Source organism: Manis pentadactyla, chromosome 14, assembly GCF_030020395.1.
Source record: "Manis pentadactyla isolate mManPen7 chromosome 14, mManPen7.hap1, whole genome shotgun sequence".
Classification (NCBI taxonomy): Eukaryota; Metazoa; Chordata; class Mammalia; order Pholidota; family Manidae; genus Manis; species Manis pentadactyla.
Genome location: NC_080032.1, coordinates 9,065,307 through 9,091,588, shown reverse-complemented (window position 1 = coordinate 9,091,588; position 26,282 = coordinate 9,065,307). Strand labels below are relative to the sequence as shown.

The 26,282-nt window shown below is 38.5% G+C and overlaps 1 protein-coding gene across 3 annotated transcripts in view; it reads right to left on the bottom strand.

Moving 5' to 3' along the window:
- The window catches only part of TTC28 (tetratricopeptide repeat domain 28), a 625,746-nt gene that overhangs the window by 373,149 nt on the left and 226,315 nt on the right, over positions 1-26,282 (bottom strand). The window contains exon 1 of one of the 3 annotated variants that reach the window (XM_036908926.2): positions 22,657-24,373. The exons of the other annotated variants lie outside the window; for them this stretch is intronic. Coding sequence (XP_036764821.2) covers positions 22,657-22,683 — 27 coding nt within the window. The 5' untranslated portion in view covers positions 22,684-24,373. Of the gene's footprint in view, positions 1-22,656; positions 24,374-26,282 lie in introns of those variants that run through there. 3 annotated transcript variants of the gene reach the window in all.

Sequence of the window (26,282 nt, the reverse complement as noted above, 5' to 3'; positions counted from 1 at the left end):
TCATCACTCCAAGGTTTTAAGTTACCCCTACCAATCCTCAGGAGTCTTTTGGGAATGCACAGCACACAACACCAAAACACAAAAGGCTGGGTGAGACAGTACATGCTCTGCAAAGAGAGCTGCAAACATTTGAGCCAAACAGGGAGGCTGCAGGGAAAGCAAAGACTAAGAACTGTGATAAAACTTCATTACATTCATTCAATCAACAAATGTTCACTGAGCACCTTCTCTGTACGTAAAGAACACATTCACAGAAAGCGGCACATCCATAGCACAGCCATAATATTAATAACTTTCCAAAGGAGTTTCTTTTAACACACCCATTTCTCCCCCAGTTTGGACAAAATTCAGAAACAGACATTTGCTTGCACAATTCCATTGAGAAGCACCTTATGTTGACATGGACTTTAGGAAAAAGAATGAAATCACTGTGTTCTGTGTTGGAAAGAAACTGAAAAGGCAGGCAACATACGGGTGACTTAGATGACTAAGGAATTTACAAGATTAAGGTTTTTTTCTACCTACCAAACACTGTAGTAGATATGTTCACATAGTTTTATTACCAAGGCATATGCATATGCATTTTCATTACATTTCACTTCATAGTAAGTTATAATACCCCAAGTCAGGCTTCCTGACAGAAAAATGGCACAACTGATTACTGATCTACATATCACGCAAAGCTATGGAAACCCTAATAGCTCTGAGCTTAAAACCTCAAGCCCTCTCACTACATAGATGAGGGCAGTTGGTATGAGTCTTAACCAAAGAATTACTGTGGTTTTGAAAATATTAGCTATCTCTCATTTTGAATGGTACTACTCTATGGTATCTCTAAAATAGCATCAACTTCTGACAGTACTCCCAACAGACTAAGACACAGATCTCTTCATTTTTTGCGTGGCTATAAGGAAGAAAACCCAGTTTTAAACAGCACACAGGTATAATCTACAATGGAAGCAATCTCTCAAGATTTGAGCAAAGAAGAATTAAGAAGGAAAACCTTGAGAAGACAGTAATTGGGCCACTGGAGTTTCTTCTCACTAATTTTCCCAGAGTGGCCATTAGCTATGTAACCAAGGAGGAAAGTGTGTCAGACTTCGGCGAAGCTGTGTCTTCAGCATATTATGGAATGCACCCTAAAGCCACTGTGTAATTAACTGCCAGGAAAATGCTGAGCCAGTAGAATAAAGAAGCTATAACAAATCAAATAATACTGTACAGTTCAACCCCCAGTGACAGCACTTGAACTGCTTAGAACTTCAAAATACTCATAAGCATATATTCCCCGTCAGAATATCTAGAAAAAAGATTTTTGGTTGAGTAAAGAAGCAAAAATATAAGCTACCAAACAGCATTAAAATTATAGACATTCTCGGCAATATGACTTCTTTTATCTAGCTGCCTTCATGATGTTGTATATATGTTATCCTGTCAAGGATGCACAAACCACGAGGAACCCACAGGGCTTTTCCAAAAATCTAAGAGCATTATACACTATGCTCAAACACAGAGAGCACAGACCCAAAAAGGGGGAGTAAGTCCTTTAAAGAAAGTTATTGTGGGGTACTCTCCAATATGACTTAAGATCTTCAGTTCATTTTTATCTAGTCAATAAATACTAAGCACTTGTGTGCCTACAGCTAACAATAAACTTCAATCACACTTGAACTTGGAAATTTCAAGGATCGAAAAGCTAAATATGGACTAATATATGTCCCATTTGCTTTGTTTTGATTTGGGAACTTAGGAATGAGAGGAGGAAGGCTATATTTTTAGTGAGCAATGAAAGCCCTTATGGAAAGTTATCTTCCAAACCTGGCTAGACAGAATCAGAGAACTTAAAATCAGAATCTTGAACCTACCCAAGATTTACTGAGATAGACTCTCTAGGAGCAGAGTCCAGAAACACGTAACTTTAAGATTCCTAGGCCTAGATGATTCTATTGGCCAGCCAGGTTTAGGACTCACCATTCCATTGAATATTATGTCTCTCTTAAGAACCTAAAAGCTAAATAACCTCTATTAATCATAACTAAGAATTCTATATAACTATCTGAAGCCATAATTTCTCATTGTGTCAACATTTCCCCCTTTCAAACTCATTACTTGAAAAAGAATGACTATCACTTTTGGGTACTTTCACCCTCTATCACCACCTGCTGAAATTCTAGCCATTTTTTATTACAAATTAAAATGTTATTTCTTCGAAGAAGCCTTCTCTGTTCCCTTAGCAGAAATTGTTCCCTCCCGTACTTCACAGTACTTTATGTTTATTATATTCTGTCTTATATTACACTAGGTCATTTTGTTGGTCACCCTGACGAAAGTTAACCTCTTTAACAGACAGAACTTCACCTATTTAATCTCTGTATCTATTCCAACATCTAATTCCTTGCTCAAAGTAGATGTTCCATGCATATTTGTTTAATTGAACTAAACTTACAAATCAGAAGAGAACTTTAGCCTTTTCTTACTGAGGGCATTATTAAGAAACACTGTTGATTTAGGACTCTTGCTAAAAACTTGATGTTAAACAGCAAATCCGCAATCTAAACAAGAAAACAATGGCACATTAGCATTCTTGTTAAACTATAATACACAATTATGAACAAACTGGCCATGGCAAAAAAAAACTGTTTCACTTTAAATAAAAACCTCAGTCATACTCTAAGAGTGTACGATTTCTCTGCTTCACTTCTTGTATTACAAATATCCAGATAGCTTAGAATATTATTTTCCCAACAGCAGCTCTAAAATGAGACTGAGACTCAGCGCATTTTTAAGATCAGAAGTACACATGCTTGTAAGTAAAAGGGAAATGTCCCCAAATCCATATTATAGCATATTAATTTACAGATTTATCAGAACTTAAGCAACCAAGGTCCTAATCTTTTTGTGAAAGGCTGATTTATTTCATATTAGGCAAGCCTGATTCCGAAAAGTCACATCTTTGATTCTCTGGCAGCTGCTACTGGTGTTTGCACAGGCCTTGTCGTCACCTGGGATGACTGCTGATTGACAGGACTAATAGATTTTGTTTTAATTGTAAAAGAAGACAGATGAAAGCTTTTGGCTGGATGACTAACTGTCATCTGGAATAATAAACATGCCTACTTCTCTCCCTCCATGTTCAAAATCTATTTTTAAATCACCATTAACTAATAAGTAGGGTTGCACTGAAAAAAAAAGGATGAGTACAATACAAAAGTTCAAGTGTATCCCTTTGAAAAAATGGTTTTGGTTTTCAAATTTAATATCCATTAGAAACTACTAAATACAAACACCAGGTGAGTTAAGTACCTTCCTAGTAGATTCTCTTCTCAGCTGCTGTAGTAATTCTCAAAATCACACTTAAAAATAAGAGTGAGAGAGATCAAGAGAGAGTGCACACACCTTAACCCTTTGACCGTCTGGCTCTTTCTCTCCCCAAGCAGTTGAAAGAAAGAAACTCTAATTCTGTTTTTATAGACACAAAACCAAGAAATACAAGATTTTAAACACAATTTTGACTGAGACACAGCTGGAAAGAAAGTAGGTATCTTCCCTCTTCTTGCTATATTTTGTATTAATTGATATATATTCATATGTATAATGCCACATTTTATCCAAAAACTATGTATCATATTTAAGACCGACCTAATAAAAACTTATTTACTATTAAAACGATGTAAGTACACAGAGACCTTATTCTGCTATAGTATTGAAATCTGCAGAGGCTAGTGTTATTGTTGACCAATAGTCAGGCATTCAGGGAAAAGCCACAACATTTCTGATGGACTTGTCAAAGCAATCTATAAAGATGCTACATGACCTCAAGTTGAGTTCCCATGTATTTTTAAGTATTTCTACTTCCTTCCTTCCTCCCTTGCGCCCTATATCAGCTAACAATAGGAAAGGAGTTTGGCACATCCTATTCTGTTCCATCCTTGTATGTACACATCCAAAAGCATGCTTAACAGATACTTTGTTTTTCCAAATTAAATAAACTTGAATCCTGGAAAACTTATTCTTCTCAATCCAGGAAAATACAAGTAATAAAGTAAACTTTTAAAAAGAATTCTTTTGATTCCATTTTACATGGTCATTTAATGACTTTCTGAAGAAAGTTCAAACAAGCATATCATCAAAAGAAACAGGAGCCAAAAAAAAAAAGCTATATCATATTTCTCTGGTGACTAATGAGGTTGGAATGTTTTTTCTATACATATATTACCAATAATCACCAATATATAGCTGCTTATCTGCTTAAACAAGAAATACCATTTACACAAGAACTAATGAAATTATACATTTGTTGAAAGCTAATTTATCAAAATGCCTACAGTTGCTCTTTTAAATCAAAAAGAGCTATAATAAATACCTGGTCAAGGAAAAAAAAAAGAGTAAGAAATGAGGTCTAAAATAAGCTTGAAACAGATTAAATGGGGATGCAATGGTCTTCAGTTGTATTTCTCTTTAAAATTCCAATGATTGTTTTTTAAAGGAAAAGAGTAAATGAATACAAGTATCTCTGTTACATCAGCAAAGCACACAATGTTATACTCAACACAATAATTGCAATAATGTAATCCAAAAACATGAAAAGAAAGCTGTACTTATATTTGAATGGCCTTTACACTTGAATGGCCTCCTTGTTAAATGGCACTGATGAGCAATAAGAGGTTCTATATACAAATGGACAGATGTATGGATGGGTATCAGAGGTTAATGGTCAAAAGGCTTTTTTGGAACCACATAATTCAAAACCACAGACACTGATCCTCACATCTCTTCGCTTATTATTTAAAACCCCATATACCTCTAAATTCTATTAGTCTGCACTTTTGCCACTATGTAACATTAAATAAGTTAAATTTTATCCATGCCTCTATAAGAAGCTTAAAAGCATTTTAAAACTCATAAGAGAAAGCCCTTATTTCAAAAAAACTAAAAGCCTAATTTTTATTACAAAAATCAATGATATACTTTTTTAAATGTTAACGTCATTAACAATTCCTGTCAATGGATAATACAAATCACAATTTCCTTAATTCCAACCACCTACTTCTTCACTCAAAATAGAGAAAGCATAGTTCAATTTTTTTAATGAAGAAATACAGATGTGACATACCATGTACCTGAGATGAAAAAGATTCCAGATTAATAGTCAAAATTTATAAACTACTAACTCCCCAAATTTGCAAAAGATACTGTAGCTATAGCTTTCCCCACAAAATTCACTAAAATATGGCTACAAATTTTAGGTAACTCTTCTCAGACCCTTGATGGTTCTATAAATCTAAAGTGATTTATGATGCCATTAAAATAAATCCTGTCATGCAAATAAACTCTGAAATCCATTAAGTTACATCATTACAGAAGCTACATTAACTACCTGTCTGTGCAAAAGCAGAGCAATGCTTTCAAGTGCCAATATAAAGGCCCCTGTACAGCACATAGGCCATCATGACAAGGAGGAGGATGGTGGACACTGCCCAGCAGGGAGAAGTCAGATTACACTAGCAGGAATCCAAATGTGGGTGTATTTATAAAGTAGTTTAATATGAGGTTCCTGAATACTACGCTCACTCATTAGCCAAACAACTCGTGCTTTATCAAGATTACATATTTCTACATGACCCTTTTTGGGGTCCCTAGAACAGTTTAAATATTGAAGGTCACATCTGGAAATGCCAGGTTCTCTGGTATACTTAACTCATAAAATTAACCTTATGAAATAACTTGGAAAAATACCTAATTAAATAACTGCACATAAAAAGATGCAATAAAAGGTTGTCCTTTCACTCATTTACCAGATGCTGTATTAATCATTAGGAAATACTACTAAGACTCAAGGAAATCCATTTTCCTGCTTATTTACCATTTTTGTACTATTTATATCAAGGAATACAGGAAACTAGGCTCTTATTTATTCTCTCATCTCACTTTATATACCCACAATAAACAAAGAAATATGTAAACTAATGTGTTCCTCTGTTTCACACCTTCCTGCCTTTGCCTGTGGTGATGCCCGGCCTGAAACAAGACCCTTCACGTCTCCCTCACGTGTGGGGAACCTGCATTTCCCGCGTGTTTCTTTCTCAGTGTTCCCACGATTTGCAGTATACTTCTATTAGAATACTTGGAACATTGTATTAAAACTGAATTCTAATATATTCTCCAATCATGCCCTGGCAGGGATCATGCCTTTTAGGCTGTTCTGAAGAATGATCTCTTCATCCGAGGTAAAACCACCTGATACCTAACTCTGTGTTTGTGTCATAGCCGTTTCCAGTAAAGTTCTTTCTCACCATTTGGCTTTGATATGAGGTCATTTCTCACCTCTGGGCTTTACCCTACCAAACTATAACCGCACTTAGTCAAACATTTAGATCTTTGCTAATTTTCAGTTAGCCCCTATCCATATGTTCCCCTTTCACAAACCTCCTGGATCAGATCAGTAAGGCATGGCTGTTGACAGCTGTTTGCCATTCAATTTTGCTACCACTAAAGCATGTGAATATTTCACTGTTTAGGCGTTGCAGAGACTCTCAGCAAACATTTACTCTGGGTTCGTGGATTAGAAGAACATTTGTGGTAGGCAAAAGGTAAATAATAAACCACAATGCTGCTCAACCAGTGACCTAAAAGCCTTTTGACATCTGACTCTACTGCTTACTAAATCATTGTACATATAAACAAAGATCCAGCCCTTTGTTTCTACTACCAACTATATTTCTAAAACATAGTTCTTCAGTTTTTTGGTTTATTTAAAATAAGCTAAACTAAGGCATAATAGTTCAGCGGTTTGCAAAGTAACAAAAAGTATCAGAATATGAATTCATCTGTTACTGCTGACTAACTACAGCTGGATGTGTCACTTAATATAAGCTGTCAGTTAATATAAGTCTATTATACAAATAGACTCCAATATAAGTCTATTATACAAATTTCAACTATAATGGAGTAATAGGCATGATTTTTCAAGTTGTGTGTGTCAGAAACAAAAACAAACTCAAAATATTCATAGGCCCTTGCTGAACATCATGTACAGTCAGGCCCTCTGCGGGCACATGGGAGAGGAAGTATAAGAGCCATCACTGCTCTTTAGGGGTGTAAGACCTAGTGGGAGACACCGATATAAACCAGCAATAAACAGCAAAATCCCGCTCAGCTCTTGTTCATGGCTACACTATCCAGCAAGACTAGGGTAGACAGGCTCAACAGCCCTCCTGATCCCCGGTCACTGAAGGCAGGGATGGGCTCTTACTCATCAGCCCACTCCCTGAGAGGTTGAATGGCTGATATATTATGTGTAACAAACACACGTTGAACAAATGAAATAATTGATTCATTGATCAACTGATCAAACTGCAACAATTGTTCTAAACGGTTACAACAGTGCAGTGACAGAAGGGATTCATTCCAACCTGGCGGAGGATCTCGGACAGCGTCAGGGAGAGGAGGGTTTGAGTAAGGCTTGGAAGAATGCGTTCCATTTGGGCAAGTTGAGATGGGATAGGGGAATCTGGAGACAGGGTAAGGGAAAGTCCTTCTCACTAGAACAACAGCCCAGCAGTGCCTCCTCAGCCTCACTCTTCCCTGGGGTCCGTTCGCTCTGATAGTGGCTGTCACCATCGTACTGACGCTGAGAGGTGTGTGACTCCCCTCATCCAAAATTCAATAGGCTCTTGGTAAATAAATATTTGCTCAATGAATGACCCAATCTAGTGGGAGAGGAGGAAAATGACAAAACCTTCCTTTGGTTCTCTTTAGTATAACTGATAGCATTTTCAGAAAGACTTAAAATGCCAAGATGTTTAAAACTAAGCAGAAAAATATTCTTAATTAATTACAAGGCTGTACTTATAGTCAGTTTTCTGACTCTGTCTTCATAGAATTGGTTGGTTTGCCCCAGGAGTTGTATCGGGCCATTGTAGTTCCTAAAATTAGGTACATTCTAACCCCAAAGGGTGTCTACAATTTCCCAAGTTTCTTACTCTCTGTTTTGCAAGGCTGCATTGATGTAAGGATTGCTTGGTGACGCACCAGCGAGAGCCATAGGAATAGTTTGATAACACAGAACGCTCTCCAGCTAGGCTCTTGTTCATAGCTACGCTGTCCAGCAAGGCTGGGGTAGACAGGCTCAACGGCCCTCCTGACCTCCCCCTAATCAAGTTCAGAAATGATCTTTTATCCCAGTAGAGGTCCAAAAGAATAATAGTACTCCATCAAAAATAGTAACCGAACAACTGAACAATTCATACCACCGTTTGAGACTTAAAGACATTCTACTATAGTTCTCACTATCAGAGGCAGCATCCATCACGCATAGGGATTCTTTTCAGTCCACCTCAAACTTATCTGCACTTAAAAAGTCAGGAAGGGGAAATGTTTTCCCAATTGTGAAATTCCCCAAGGGAACTATGCCCTTATCTAACTTTATATTGTTAAAAATTATAGTCCTTTAGTAATAAAGTGAAACCCTCATAATATTTTTCAGGAAAAACAGCAAGGAAATGTTTTAAGCACTGTAAAAAATTAGATATGAGAAAAATACTTTGGCACCTAGTAATATTTTCATACCTCTGGGAAAATGTTAAATCCAGGGACCTGATAAATGGATCTCACTATGTCACATTTTAATAACATTTTATACAAGTTTTCTTTTTACCTTTCTGTTGCTACTTATATATTTTCTATCTCATCTCTCTACCCCTATTGTCCTCTCATTTTATTTCCTTCTTTTGCCTTCTTTCCTCTGTTATTTCCTTCTAATTAATTTTAGCCTTAAGAACAAAAGAGTATTTCTGTGTTAACTATGTGTATGAATTCCTAGATCAAATACAAAAACAAAGATATATTAAGAAAGTAATTCCCAACACACATATATTTTCATGTGATTTAAAAAAAAAAAGGTTATGTTTAGGAAATAGTTGGTTGAATAAAGGTAAAGAAGTCTGTCTTTCCCTCTTCTCCTTTCTTCCTTTCTTAATCCTAGGACTTCTCAGAACCCTCATAATATGCCAAATCGTGTGTACACGTCTTCTAAAATTAAACCATGGAATATTTTCCTTCTCAGTGAATATAGTGGGATGTACTTTAAGAACTGCTTTCCTAATTTTTTTTTTAATTAAGGAAAAATTAATCCGGGTATAATACATCCAAAAAAGTCTGTATATTAAAGTATTGAAAAAAAGGAAGACTTTATTCCATAAGGTGTGTGCATGCACGTATGCACACACACACAAGTTAGAGGTGGCATTCATTTTATTAAGAATCCAACTATGTAAACTAATCTAACTGGAGGTGAAAATATAAGAAGTGCACGTTTATCTTCCAAACATATTTAAGAGGACATCAAGCTATAAACAACAATATGATAACATGGAAATAATAAATGGAATCAGAATGGTGAATCCTTTTAAAATTAACTTAATTTAGTTACTTTTGAAAACCGTTGTAATAAAAGCAGAAGTATAAGGGGTAAGAAAGTCTACACTATAGAAATACACAGTGGTTGGAGGGATAAGGGGAAAATGGGGCATTACGATTAGCACACAAAATGTAGGGGTGGGACACGGGGAAGGCAGTATAGCACAGACATGACAAGTAGTGACTCTATAGCATCTTACTACACTGATGGACAGTGACTGTAATGGGGTATGTGGGGGGGACTTGGTAATAGGGGGAGTCTAGTAACCACAGTGTTGCTCACGTAAGTGTATATTAATGATACCAAAAATAAAATAAAATAAAAATAAAAGAAATACACAGTGGTTATTAACCTAGACACCTTGTACACATAGTTCAATGCTTAGCTCACATCACCTCCCCCTCCTCCTTTCTCCTGCTTTTCAGAGTCCCCCTAGCACCCTGTATGTGGTGGCACTGTTCTCATGCTGTATTGCAATAATTCATTTTCTCATCTGATTTCCTGTCTAGACTGTAAGCTCCTTGAAAACAGGAATCATATTGTATCTGAATCTGCCCCCCCGCAAACACTTCATAAACTTTTAGCATGTTTATAGTTAGTAAATTAGTTGGTTCTCTCAAATTCAGTAATTACTAACTTACTTAGCAAACACATAAGGATAAACTGAACTACCCAACTTTTGAAATAATGGAGTTACCATTAACATTATGCATTTTTCCTCTTTATTATATAAATACCCACCACCTGGCACATAATAGGTCCTCCGTAAATGAATATTTAAATAATTATTCAATCAATTAACCCAAGTTTGACTACAAATGTCGGCCTTAGTAGAATGGGCAGGACATTTCAAAATTAAAGAACAATTCTTGAGTCACTTGTGGCTTTTGAGTCCCACAGCTCTGCCTGATTCTACCTAAACGCTGCTGTGCTCAGACATGACTTCTGATTGTGCTGAGTATTGTATATGGCATCAAGAGAGACAGAAATTTTAGCACTAAGTCACCAGCTTTACATCCCTGAAGCCAAAAGAAATTCCCATATAACATGAAGAAATAGGTGCTACTTGGAAAACTCATTTTTAAGCCACCCCAGCAGCCCTAAAGACTGAAATCATTTAATTTTATAGATAACCATAGCCCAAAAGTGAGTTGACTTTCCATACTTAGCACCTTTGTCACCTACATAGACATAGGTTCATTTCTTTTTCAATATTCTTTCCAATTAATTATATTCTAGTGTAAACCAATTCTTCCCACTCCAATTTTCTGTCTTAACTACACACAAGTGACCTTTCCCAGGTGGTATAATTAAATACTTAATAAATAAAAAAGTAGTCTGAATTCTGTCTTCATAAAAATGCCCAGAGACACAGAATTCCTTGTAAGCCATAGCAATTACCCATCAGCCTAAAGGCCATCTAAATTTTAAAATCTTCAGGGACCAGATGACAGGAGAAGGCTCCAAGAGTCAGTCTCTCTTCATCTTCTAGACTACGACTGCCCTGGGAGTTTATTCTCCTAGTAGAGGTGTACTATTGTTTTACAATTCACTTAGTATAGACATGTAAGTTCTCTCCAACAAGAGCTCAGGAATGTGATTTTTTAAAAGTGAAGACTACATTTAACAGAAATTCAAACAGAAGCGTGAATTAAAGGGGTAATCTCAGATGTAGTGAAAAGCTGTAATGTCCATTCAAAATAATGAAGGCACACAGCATTAATCTCCTAAAAAGATTCAAATGCTATGAGTAGAGCAATTCTGTTTCTTAGTAGGAACAAATTAAGATGATTTCCCTTACAGAAATTGCCATAATTACAAGTAATTATCTTGTACTCTCTAAATTTTACCACTATAGCACATTCTGCAAATATCATTCCCTTCAAATACTTTATTTGGAAATACAGGAGAGAGTGTTGCTTTGTGAATCGTGCTACAGACCTCAAAGTGATTGTTTTACAGTACTACATAACATGTGGAGTACAGAGGTGACATTCTGAAGTTGGGAGTGCTTGGAATTCCAAATTTATGATACTCCTATCATCAGGTAACTAATACTTCCCAAAGGAGTAAAAACAAAATGAAAATGGCAAACATTCAAAGATGAACTTGAGTCAAATGTGGACTTATGCATGAAACAATGAGGAGAATCATTCTAATATGCATAGGGCAATCATGAAAAACATGTAAACAGCTGCTGTAGTATTTATAAAAATCCTTGCAGAGCCAAATAAAATCCCATCATTTGCAATCTACTCAGTTTTTTATTTTCCTTTAATAAGAAACTGAGAAAAACCAGTTATTCACCAAGCATCAGGAGGAGAGTAAGCATGTGAAAACCTAATTTTACCATCTTTGGGGCCAATTACCATCTGGATTTCAGCTGGCATTTGAAGTCTATTCTCCAGCCAAACTGGGATTCCTTACCGTGTTGTAAAAACATGCTTAAAGCTTGCCTTTCCCCACATAAATCTCAATGCCTGGGATGACCTTGTCTCTGTCTGGTAAAAATCAACCCACCTAAGTCTAGTTGAGATCCACTCCACCATGCAGACTCCCTTTCTACTAATTCCTGTTCTGAACTCCAAATCCTTCCCCTTCTTCCACCAACTCAGCTGTAACCTCTCCTTTTATTCACTTTCTCTAGTGAGATTTAAAACATATGCCACTTCACATTCCAGGTATTTGTGCACCAGTCTTATCCTCCCTTCTAGAGGAAATATATTTTATTCATATTGGTATCTCCAACAGCTTTAGTAAATGTTTAATAATTTGATCACTTAAAAGAAATTTGATTTTTAAAAGTATTCCCATTTGGTAGCATATCATTGAAACAGCCTCTAAAATGGCTACAGAGTCCATTAAGAAATTACATATATTTTAAACTCTGAATATCTGTTTCCATTTAACCAAAAAATTGTACATTGTTATATTAGTGTTTAAAACTCATCCATGGTGAGTTTTTAACTTCTGTGCCTATTAATCTTCCCTAGTTTATTTGGTCAGTATAAATGTTAATTATACTTTCATATGTAATTATACTTGGTCAACAGCTATCATTTAAGATCCTTCCTTAACTGATTTCTCTTGAAGTTAGAATTTTTACGTTTAAATTTCAAACAAAAAGAAATCTGCTCACTTTCTCCACATTTTTATACCATTTTAATCAACTTCTAGATGTCAGCAGTATATTGTATGTTACAATAATTTAAAAATTAGCTTTAGGAATTTTGCATTCTCATTCATTCTTGATTCAGTATGATGCAATGCAAAGATAAATATAGATCCACTTGAAAAAATAAAGCCAGAGTTCTTTTCAAATTAACCTAGTTAATTTACCTACAGTTACAGTTACTTACTGGAAACAGGTTCCATAATAGCCCCATTCTTCTAAATTGTTTCATGACCACTATAAATTAGATCGCATTTATATGTCTCATTAAAATTTCTTGGAACCATAGCTATCATCAGAAATAAACAGCACAGTGACAAGTACATTCTGATATGATTTACTTATCAATGAGGTCTATTTCATTTTGCATAAACTTATAGAAACTGTTTACTTTTCTGATAAATTAGAATTCTCTCTTTATTAATAGTAGTCATTAATTTTTCTTACCTGACGCTTGCCCTTTTGCACCACCTACTCTGACCTAGAGCTGGCCCTCCCTTGAAATCATGAAGTATGTGAAGTCTGTGATCAACATCCTCTATTTCCACTCTCAACTATCTTGTTCTCCTGTCCTCCCCAAAGCACAGATCCCTTAATGCTGCTTCTTGGCTACTCATGGTCCCCATCAAAGTAAAGTGACCCTATCCTCCAATTCAAACCAGGCCTCTTAGAGACTATGGTCTTGATGTTTCATGAATCCCTCCCTACCAGCTACAAGAGGTTATAAGAATCCCACTTGTGAATGTCTTCCTAGGTGACAGACAAGCAAAGCTAACAAATAAGCAAACAAATGCTACTATCATATGGGCATTTTACAATGTTTTTTAATGCATTGGTGCAAAAGAATTTTAGGAAAATCAGTCACAGAAGAAGTGTCTGAAAGTAAACAGATTTCTTGTGTCTTCAGAACAAGCCTTCTACATCACTGTCTCATTTACAAAAAGTCCGTTAGATTCTGAATTCCTCAAGAAGCAGAAGCAGTACAGCCCAGTGGGTCTGGCCCGCTCCTAGAGGACCCAGCCTCTGAGAGGCCTCATGATTCTAAGGGAGCCAGTTCGCCCTACTGGTGCTCTGCTCCCTACTATAAAATTAAATGCTCCTTAAAGTTCCTTTCATTTCTAAAAATGTTTTAGTCTCCATATCATAAATACTGCCCAGCAAGATCCTAGGCTAAAACAAAATATTTGTGTCACTAAAAAAATGACGTTTTAGTTAATTAATATTTAAATAATTCCCATATTCCTTGGTTGTTTCTTCTCAAAGGCAATCAGACATATTCCCTAGGATGGGCAATTCTATCCTTCATAGAAACTACTAATACTAGTTCCTTCCACTGTAGTCTTTTATTTTGTGTATAAATTTAAACAAGTTATCGGAAAAAAAATGCGAAGCCAGATATACCAAAACGTCAGAGAAAACTACAGTAGTATTGATCAAACTATTCAAAATATTTACAGTCCCTGTGACTATGCATCCTCAAATATATCTAATTCTCAGTAATCAGTACCATACTATGTATATATATATATCACTCACCAAAAGGCCACTTATTTAACCACTTCAACTATTTAAAACCAGAAAGTATTTCAAAAACAAAACAAAACTCTGGTCAAACAGAAAGTCACAGTCCACACTCTAAAATTCATGTGCTTATAAGAGAAGCCCTCATTCAGAGTCTACTTACTTTCATCTCAGTCACAAGCTAAGGCTCAGTTAGCTCAGTTTCTTACCCACCACAGATAGGAAACAAACACATAATACAGCACTGCAAGAGGGAGGCACATGACAGCAGCATTATTTTGCACAATATGGACAGAAATATAAAAACTGCACAAAGAAGGCATACAAGAAACGAAAGAGCAATCGGGGGTAATTCAGTGTAGGAACAAATAACCCTACATTCCTTAAAAGCTCCTCTAGTATTGCTGTATTACAGCAAAGTAGAATAACTCATGTTTCTGATACTAATCCTAAGAAATTAGGACAAGTTTAAATCGTGTTTAATACCACCCTCTGCCTAAGAAGGCAGAAAATGTATAATGTATTTTGGAAAAGTTCACATCTAAAAAAATGGTTGAAATTTAACAAGGGCTGGCAATTGATGAATTAAGTTTGAGTTAAAAGGAAATTCATAAGAACATCACAGATAAACATTAGTGAAGCGATTTTCCATGGAAACCATAGTGACTATGGAATATTAAATTCATGATTAAACCTCCAAACACATTTTAGTCTTGATTTCAGTATTCATCACCACCATTCCTAACCCCCCAAACATGAACCGAACCATAGTAAATTTCTGTTTTGGTACGTAAAAGACGGTCAACAGCAGCAATTTCACACAGTTCAACCTAACATCTGTGCCAAAATTTTTAACAATAAAATAAAGTTTGCCCTTCATCTTTCCTTTCTCCAGCCCATTCTCTATTGAAAAAAAACTAATTAAGCAATAAAGACCCAAAGTCCACCAAAATGATCATGGGTCGACCATCACTCACTGTGACAATTTTTTCCTACTTCTCAAAAACATTAACAATCATATTTATGCCTGAGAATCTCAACATGACAAACACGGCTCCAAAAATATCTGATAGATCTGGGCTTAAGCATTATAGCTTCTCAGATACCACAATTTGCATAACCTTGCAAAGTGTATATGCATCCCTGCTATGTTCATTTACAAACATTAAAAACATAAAATATATTTAACAATGTCAGTGAAGTAATGATCCAGATACATAATGGACATCCAAGATTTTTAGTTACATAAAACAAGCTGGCATTCAGTTTGTCTTCAGATTCAAAATACACATTTTGATATTCCTTAAAACAAGAAACACCTACACTGGGCGGGTCAAAATAAGGACCCATTCATCAATTTGAAAAAGGATATGCTAATATAGGACATAACAATGTTATCCCAGAAAGTGGAACAAAGGTTCAAGTCTACGAATGAAGATTTGGGAGAGTATGTAGTCAAACAGAATGTGTTCCCACAACTGGCTCCTGGCTGCTGGCTCCCAGCTCCACTTTGACCCTATTCCAAATGTTAATTGCCCTCTAACTCAGACTGCCTCACTATCTACCCTTCCACAAGTCTCAGTACCCCAACATAACATAAATCCAACATATTGCCTCCCATAAATTAAATAATGCTGGAAATATGGGTACATCTGTGAATTCACATTTGCTTACAAAACCAGATATAAGCTAGATTTCAAGTCATGTAATCTCCCAAACCAAAAGAAATCTACCAGCAAAAAACTTATGTGAAGCTTTTACAACTACCATCAAGTTTATTTCATGTACATTTTCTAGAAATACTATTTATTACCAAGAAGGTGTAAGCCAGAGGATACAATATTGTTTTTCCTTAAAATATATGCTAAAAGGATGGAATACTCAAAATAACAAAAACAGAACACCCTAACAGGATAAATAACAAAATGTGCTTAAAAAGGAATATGGTTAAAGGGCTTAATCATAGAGAAATACTCATAGCTACAAAAACCTAAAAGGGGGGACTAACAAGAAAATTCAGTCCAAGAGCTTCATATAAATCCTGAAAATGTCAGTTAAATGATACAATTTTTACAGCTATCAATAAAACTACATGGTTTTAGCGCATCAATAAAAGCAAAGTCTTAAAGCAGAGACACACATTGTTATTAATGATATAATGAATTCAATGTGGAAGCTAAGCTGACAGGGCAGGCCAAGATTTCAGGTTTTCTCTTGCTTCCACTGCGTTTTCCACAGCATGTCATCACTGTGACTGACTAGCAAAATGAAGGTGGCTGCTGGTGCCCTTTCTGGAAGTTGGGCCAATTAAACACTGTAGCGTCTCACGCGGGCAGTGTTTACCGGCTAGCTCCTGAACAGGGAAGGTGCCAACGCAGATTTCCTCACCACTGACTTCCTTCACTTCTCATCCAGTCTATCAGCCACTCCCAGCTCCTCAAATGTTCCTGGAAGTAGTTTTCTATAGATGGCCATTCCCTACCAATTTTACAGAATCAAAAATATTTAGGGCCGAAGGGAATAAAGATCTGCTTGCGTGATTTACCACCCTGGTGCTGGTGCACTGATGTCTTGTGATCAGTGAGATGTGAATGGCACCTAGGTGTGACATGTGTCACAAACAACTGTAACTTTTTCCCCCTTTTTTAATTGCAGTGAAGTTCATATGACATAAAATTAACCATTTTTAAAGTGTACAATCCAGCTGCATTTAGTATATGCACAATGCTGTGCAGCTACCACCTCATAACTGTGACCTTATTTTTAAGAGATGCATAGTTAAGATTACCCCTTTAATTAATCACCCACACTTATACCAACGTGGTGTTCTAAGAGGGTGAGAAATGGGTAGAGATAAACATGCAAGTTAGGCAATTCCAAGAACTGGCAAGTCAGAGAATCTTGCCAAGTGGTTGAATATCACTGACCATCTCGATCTATAAATGCATTAGATTTTTTCAAACATTCACTCAGTTCCTACTCTGTGCCTATGCCCTCAAAACATGGCATTGGCAGAGACATACTGACAGTTATAGTCAAAGGAAGATGTGGCCAACGGTGCCCAGCAATATAGACAGATTCACTAAGGAGGAGAAGGTTGAGTTCATTTCTAGGGTTAAAAAGAAGGTGAGTTAAGAAGGGTTATAGGAGAAGGCATACTAGGTGAAGGAGCCAACGCACAGAAGCCTGGTGAGCCATGTCCAGCCAGACTGCAGGGACAATCATACTAGCAGGAAAAATGTAGTAAACAGTTTATGTGTCAGATGCTCCTTGTATGCATTCCACATTAAATCCTCAAAGTCACACTAAGAACTAGGTGCATCCACATGAAGTAGATGAGACATCTGAAGCGCAGGCAGGTTAAGTAACTAGCTACATAGCTACTAAGAAGCTGACCTGGAATTCAAACCCAGGCATTCTAGCTGTAGAGCCAATACTTGTCATCACTAGACAATCTACACTATATTTTTATTTTCTCTTCTGCTTCTCTTTAATGAAAATAATCACTGAAAGCAGGATCTTTCACAATGGTAACAGCGCACTGAAAGTGAACACATGACTGACACGAATGAGTGGTCACTGCTGAGAACCCCCAGTGGCCTCTGAACAAATGAGGTTGCAAGTGGCAAGACATATTGAAAGATGAGTGAAACTTAATTTATTTCTTATTTTTAGATAAAAAAATACATTAAAACATAAGTTATCATACTTTCCCCATAACCCAGTCATTTTTTTTTGCACACCCCTAGCCCAAGGTGTGCCTACCCCACTTTGGAGATCTTTACGAGACAACAGAGAGACACAGCAGGGCTTTAAGAAGGTGAGTGATGTGAGCAGATGTGTGTGTGCGGAACAGTTGCTCTACAAGGAAAAAGGAGGAAAATCCAGCAGAAAAAGAAAAATCATCAGAATGCCATTTGCAATAGATCCAGCAAGTGATAATGAGGCGTCACACTGTAACAGCAGGGAGTCAGATGTGAAAGATTGAGTGACCTGCCCAAGGACACAAGTCACCAGAACTGCCAGAACCAAGAGCTGGGTTTCTAGGTTCCACCCAATCTGGGGATGGTGTAATAGAAGGAATTTGCAGAAAGACCTCCATGAAATACTTTTGGACACAATGCAAAAGTAGTTATTTTAAAAACTTTTTAAAATATCCATTAAAAAGTACTTTTTAAAAACCTTATTTTTAAGGCAAATTTTAAACTATTAAACGAACTGTGGCCCAAAATGAAAAACATAGTATCAACTAACACACTCAGGCAAGTAACTAAGCAATTTAGTATACTGTATTAAGATTTGAGACCTAGCTTTCTAATCCAGAAAAAAATACTTTATCATAGAGAAAGTTCAAGTATTTGAAACATACTCTTGTAAAAGTAATAAGCCATTCGAAGACACAAATTCAGTAGACAGACTTCTTATAAGTGAGCTTCCAAACGAGCTCTCTACGTGAAGCTCTATCAGAAGTCATTTAAAGAAGCCAAATTCACATTATATTAACGTGACAAGTGTAACAAGTTAAATACATCAGATGATTCTCAAATGACATAATTAATGTAGCTTATGTGACATATTCCTATTAATGATCTTTTATTATGTGTGAACAGTAAAATAATGTTAGATAAGCAATGAAAAAATCCAATCGGCAGCAGCTTTCCTGAGGGTTTTGGCTCCAGCTTTATGTACACAGTGTTATCTGATACTAATCCTTGGATTTTAAAGAACAGAAATCACTTCAGAATTGTAAACAAACATGTTCCTATGAGATGAACACTTTAATTACTATCATTTCTGCAAATACAAGATAAAAATAATGTGCTTCATGATAGCCTCTTAATGCAAAAACAGAGGGAAGTATATTTTGCCAGACCAATAAAGTTACATTAATAAAGGTTCATGACACTGGATCCAGAGCTTGGTCCAGAGAGCCTAGTAGTATGTCTTAACAATGACTGCCATGGAGACTTTGTAGAAAGAGTGACTGTCTCTTCACTGATGTTCTCTACAAAAGATTAGAAGGAGTGCCAAAATATTCTGGTTTTCTTTAATAACCCACTACAGTCGAATATCTATGAATCAACTGAAATGTTTTTAACCTTTTTACATTTAAAGTTCATACCACCTCCTAGAATAATAAAGTACAAGTTTTACAAAGTAATAGCTCTTAGTTACTTTTTACATCAAATTAACATTTATTGAGCAACTATATTATCCTTGGCACCAGAAAAGAAGTATGGGATATGGTTCCTGAACTCAAGAAGCTTCAAGTGTAATTGAGAGGACAGATATGTGCATAAAGAGATTTTTTTTTAATTTACCATCAATAAAAGACAATCAGCCTAAAGGAGCACAGATTCTAAAGTCTCTGAGAACTCAGAAGCAGATAAAATCACTGTTTCTTCAAGAAGAGAAGGGAAGAAGAACATGGGGTTGCTGAAATCCAGAAGTGAGGGAGCAAAGCTATGGCTGACCTTCATGTACTGGGATCATCTCAGCCCTGAGGCTTCATCTTTCTTGGATAAAGAACACTGGTCATCCAAATTCCAAAGTATCATGGTGAAGAACACATGTCTTGAAGTCAGTCAGTCTTGGTCCAATCCTAGCTTTGACGCTGTCATGCTGTGAAACTCTGGATAAGTCATTTCACCTCTCTAAACCTGTTTCCTTAGAATTTCACCTCTCATTTCACCTCTCTAAACCTGTTTTCTTATCTGTAAGATACAAATTACAACTGGACAAGAATTAAACGAATGCATATAGAGCAAGTAGAGATGCCTAAAACAGAGCAGGCGATTTAAAAATGGTAGCTGCTATTTGCATATTACATACCATTCTTACCATGATGAGATCAAAACTGCACAAAATCTCACCTTTTAGGGGAGATACAAGGCTCTTGCTTGGAGGCCCACTGTGCTCTGGAAGACTGGGTCCTAAGCTCCTCACTGGTCTTGGGGGTGGAGCATGATTAACCATGTTCTCTGGTGGTTTCTTTGTGGCAGGGTAGCAGAGCCTAATTGAATACTCCAGAGCCCACACCTTGAATTTTAGTATTTAGTTTTACCCAGCAAGTAAGCAGAGAATGGAAGAGTGAAGAGCCCCCCTTCAGTCATGTACCCCAGCTGAATGCTCAGTTATAAACAAAGAAACCTAGAACCTACAGTCATTCTCTCACAGTGAGCCCAGAATTTACCGAAGCCAGCACTAGCAGTGGCTGACAGGATACCACGACAGCAAGTTACCAATCAGTCGTAGTCATGAAGCCCACCTACAAGACAAATGCTGACCGGGGCACCACTCCATGGGTGATTTCCTAGCTTTATTAAAATCATATCAATGCAGTATCACTTTTCATCTGTAGTGTAAACGGTTTTTATGAAACAGTTTGGCAAAACACATGGCATGTGACTGTACCACTACAAATGTGTTACCAGACCCATCCAGAAACATGGCAATGATCTGATCATGTGAGTATTCCTGCAAGAGTAAGAAAATAAACCTAATATTTGTAAAGACTTACTGGTGCCCTGCTGGAGTTGAATATTGAGTCTTTTCCAAAGACACTTCCATTTCCAATGCAGAAGAAGCAAGAATTGTTCTCAAACCACCACCAAATAATCACACAGTATTTGATGGCTCATCTTATTTTTTAATCTTCTATGAACTCTGCAGAATTATACCTGGTCCTTATAACATGAAGATTTGGGATTACGAATATAGTGAATAAATAGAACCTTCTGGTATAGCAATTTAAGCATCATGGAGTGAGTAAACACTGCAGAGTGAATCCTAACACTTGAAACAGAATCTTCCAGAGTCCAGAAATCCACCTGACTGCCAAGAATAATACTTCCGTGGTTCAAGCAATACCAGTACCCAGAGGGGCTTCCAGAGACACAAACCACATGAATTACTGCATATTGGGTAAAATAGAAAAAACAGACATTTATGAGTATATAGTTTGCAGACATCCTAAAAGTACTCATAAATATTCAATTTACAAATACAGACAGAATAAGGGAGGCTTTAGGAATACACAGCATCTATGTTTAAATTGCTTAATTATATTTTCTTCTACATGTTTTCCTCATCCTAACTGATTTTTATTGGGGATAGATGGGGGAGATACATGGCTCTCTAACACGAAACCAGTCTCACTGAAAGGAGCCCTATGATGGGAACTGATATATGTGAGATTCTGATTTCAGGATAAGGTAGAAATTAAATTACTTGGTGTCAGAGATCAAAACTGTATCAATTAGATATCAAAGAAAACCTTTCAATTCACCAGGCTACACGGAAGCAAGGTTTGTTAGATCCTCTAGCTATAAACCAAATGCATAGTCTTCTATGCTTCTCACACATGATTTCTATTTCATCTCTGATGTAAAACACGGTACCCCACATCATACCACAAAGAAAGAGTCAGTTTAGCTAGTTCAAGCAAAACCCAGGCAGCTGCTAACAGAGACAGGTCACGGCTGGGGAGGGGCACAGCACATTCAGTTCGCTATGTTTTCCTCCAGAAGAATGTCAATAAAAACCACGGCCAAATGAGGTATTTGAAGGGAAAGAAAAGAGCAAGTCCTGCTATGCAGTGAACCACTGGGTTCACCCAACAGCGCCAGTCAGACAAGTTGGCAAAAGGGAGCCCCAGCCAAACCTACAGCCAACAACTTGAAGAAATGTGTCTTCCTCAACGTCCTGGGGTAGGAACCAGTCCCGCGTTTACAAACGCTGTTTCTGGGACCAATAGCAATTTATTTTGATAGAACCACTGGATTTTTTTTTCTTGAGTTCTCAACAAAGGAGCCATATTAGGAAATAATCTCGCAAAAAGCAAAGTGCCCCCTCCCCCCTTCCCCACGATCGATGCACTCACACCCGTGCACGCTGACACGCACAGAGACACAGCCGTGCACAATGGCTGGCGCGCGCCCTCGCGCGGGTCCGCGCGGCCGCCCGGGAGCCCTGCGGGCGGAAGGCCCGGCTCCAGCCCGGCCCCAAGCGCCGGGGCAGGAGGCCCCGCGGCCGGCCGCCCGGGATCCAGCTGCTGGGCGGTTGTGCTGGGGAGGCTCGCCCCCCAGCGGGGCCCTGGGGAAGCGGCTGCCAGCGTCCGGGAGCCTGTTAACCCCTTAGGGAAGGAGGTGCTTGCTGCGGGGCCACCGGATGGGTGAGGGATGCGACCCCAAATGGCCCCCCGGAGACGGGGCGCCACCGAGTCCTTGGACACCGGCAGCTCTTGGCTAGGTCCTGCAGAGCTCATCCTGTCGCCGGCTCCACAGGGCTCCTAAAGCAAACGGGGTGTTTCTGGGCTGTCACCCCTGCGAGTCCAGGCAAACCAAGAGGGAAGAACTTCCGAGGGCAGCGGGCGCAGACCTGGCTTGGTAACTCAGCCCTACGGGGCTGGCGCAAGTCCCCAAGGGGACGCAGCCGCTTGGACTGGACGGCCCCGCAAACGACGGAGGGACCCGAGCGCAGCCGCCCCCTGTCACCCTTCCCCGGGGAGCGCGTCGGGGCCCCGTCCCCGCTCCGGGACACTTACCTTCTTCCGGGGCTGCCATTTCATCATATTTGTACAGCCGGTAGGTGGAACATCAAGATGCTGGCCGGGGGCTGGGGGCGGACGCAGGGCAGCGGCGACCGCAAGTCATGCTGCCTCTCTCCCGCCCGCTAATTCGTTCCCATATGCACCGCGAAGGGAAAAAGCCCAGGAGAGGCCAGTCTTTTCGCCTTCAGTTCAATGAAAAGTATCCCCAAACCACGAACACACTTCCCGCCGGGCTAGGAAGTCCGAGCATCAAGCGGCGAGCTCCGGACAGAGCGGGGCATTTTCCCCCCAGGCCAGCGCCCGCAAACGGAGCCTGCGGCAGGGGGTCTCAGCCCGCGGCGGGGACCCTCCCTCACGGAAGAGGCTGAGAACGCAGGCTGCTGCAGAAGCCCAGCCGGGTTCCTGCCATCCAAACCCCTTGGGCGAATTCTCCTCTTCTCAAAAAAAAAAGATCAGACAAGCAATCAAACCCTCACGCGCAGCCTGGAGCAACTGCCAAAATTCTGGGTGTATTTCTCGTTTGTAAAATTTAGCAAAGAAAATTCCAAAGATCTGTAATCAGAGCTTCTTTACGCTGTTTTCTCTTCCTTCTTGGATAACTTGGGGAGAGGAGCTGCTCTTCCCCAAATGCCTACCTTCCCTGAACACTGTAAATAGGAAAACTTGGTTTGTGTGTTTAGATTTTTTTTTTTTTAATTCCCAAGAACCTTCGTGGGGAAAGGCTGGAAGGAAATCCTGCAAGAACCCAACTCCGCAGCTCAGTCTGCACTAATGACTTCCTTCCCTTCAGCGCGAGCGCAGCCTGCCCAGCTCCAGCCACACAGAACAAACAGTTTCTGGGTCTTAGTGCCACGACATCTGCTCCAAAGCAAAAAGTAAAGCTCAGTTTCAGAGGCACCCAACAGCTCCTCAAGAATCGGAGCCAGAGGGACCAACAAAATCAGGAAACCCTTTCAAAGGACTCCTTAGGTTTGTGAGTTACATCAAGAGAAAAAAAAGAATTAAAAAGGGCTCTAGACCAAAAGACTACACAATCGTAATGTGTGATTTGAAGAAAAAAGTTTGAGGTAGGTATCTGACAAGAAAAAAAAAAAAAATTAATCCAGAATAGATGCTGCTTCTCTAAATTCGGCACTAATTTTTTTACTATAAAAAAATATTGCTATGGATATTTCATTCATCTTCTGTAAATGAGTTCATCCTATTAAAGGAGATATATCTCCAAACACAAAATTCTATGTAATTCTACTATGTTTCATCCAACATGTCTATCGATTCCTATCCCGCCATGAGTCTATTTTGATAGATGGACATATAAAGGGTAGCGTGAGCTACTAGAATGGTAAGTGATGCACTATGAGTGCAATGTTCAACAATGTTTAACTAATTACTCCCAGAGTTTTATATGTATTGGAGGAAGGGCTGATGTGGGTGATTATATGTAGATAGGACAGTAACTGTACCAGATTGTAAATGTCATACAATACCCAAAACAGTTCACTGAAACAGGCTACTTTTGAGATATTTTTTAAGCCCAAGAGTCTGAAATTCAATAATGAAAGCATTATGCTTTTAATAATAATTTAATAATTGTAGCTGAGTGAATAAGTACTATTTCTGAAGCTACTGCTCTATTCCAGCACCTATGCTTACATCATTATCTCACCGCTCTTCAACGAAGGTCTTATTGTTCCGTTTTCCAGAAGTGGACACCGAGATTCAGGGAGGTCCCTTGCTCAACCAAGACCGCAACAGACAGCAGGTGGTGGGCCTGGAATTCAGACCCATGATGGCCTGCCTCCAGAGCCTATACCCTTTCCATGATGTGCATCAGTCTTACCTCTCGTCTTGATAAAACTATTAAGAGCCTATGAATTAAGTACCCATTATTTGCCAGTCCCTGTTTCAGGCACTAGAAATATTAAGAAACTGTCTCTGCTCTTGAAATTACATACAGCAGGCAGCATCACAAATACTGCCAATACTCTTTGAATGTTCTAACATTTCCACATCATTCTGCCCAGCTTGACTTATATTTCCTACAGCATGCAAAGGTCAGAAAAGTGAAACCAAATTCATCCACCCCAAAATCAGTTTCTCTTCCCAACTTTCCTTTATCTGTCCTTAGCACTGTTATTCTTCCATGATCACAAACCTAAACCTTAACATTATTCCTTACATCTGTCACCAAGTTCTTTCACTTCTTTCTTAGACATCACTTCCAAATTCCTACTGCTGACTTCTGAGGCCAGAGCCTCACAAAATAAACATATATTGAGTACCAACTAGGTGCAAGCATCATGTAGGACAGAAAGGTATAACTCAGTCCCCATGCTAGAGGAAGTTACAAAGAAATTAGGACAGAAGAGAAGACTTACAAGAAGACAACCAGGCATTGCCTTAGTCGATTAGGCGACAAATGAGTAAGTGTTCCAGGAGTTAGAAGGAGAAATCACTGTAAACAGAGATGGTCAAGGAAGGTTTCACAAAGGAATGTGAAGTAAAACTTCAGAGGAGATACAACTCATTCTGCAGCCAAGGCCAAGGTGCTTACCAAGGCCAGTAACACCCTCAGCGTCCGGACATCTCTACCTTCCACAGTTCATCTCTCACCCTTCTCCCACTCCCCTTCTCAGCCCCTGCCATCCTGACCAGCACACTGTTCCTTAAACATGTCAAGCACATGCTTCCTGCACCCTCCACCTGTATCGCTGCTCCAGGGAGCCCCGTGGCGCACCCCCTCAGCTCCCGCAGCCCTCTGTCCAAATGCCATATTAGAAAGGCTGTTGGGCACCACCCCTTCTAAGATAATAGCACCATGACCCACATGATGTTAGTTTCCATCTTCCTTACCCTGCTACATTTTACTTCATAGCCCTTATGATATATATTTTATTTATTTAATGTCTTATTCATCACAAAAAATAAACATAAATCCAAAGGGAGCAAGGACTTTGTTGTAACACTAACATCCCATGAACAGTGCCTGACACAACAAGCAATCAATAAATATTTGTTGAATGAAACAATAAAAGAGAGAAAATAAGGAGAATAGTGTGAGCGAAAGAGGCAAGCATATGTAAGGTATATTCAAGATGCAGAATACTGACCTGCCTGAACTATAATATAAGGCTTAAGTATGAGAATATCAGAGGCCGAGCCTTTGTCTTGTTCAGTTTTGTGATACCCAGTGCCCAGAAGAGTGCCTGGCACAGCAGAGGTGCTCAATATTTAGGGGATAAAAGAATGAATAGTGGGGGCAGAGGATGAATAGCAAATGAGTGAAATTCCATTCTTTTCTATACAAAGTAAAAGATCTTTGTCAAGGTATCTTGGAACCAAATGGTAAGGAACATTTAAGGCAAAGAAATTTGGACTTCAACCTGTAGAATACAAGGTATTGAAGGTACTAATAGGAGGCAAAGGGCATTTTTAAGCAAGCAAAGATAAAACAAAATATTAACTATGACTTTATGAGGCTGTTTTTCATATAAGCATTTAGATTTTTTTTAACTATGTGCATGATTAAAATGCTTATTATGACCATTTGACAGATTTTAAAACTGAAATGCACAGAGCATATGTGACCTGCTAAATGCCATACAAGTCAAGGGCAATGG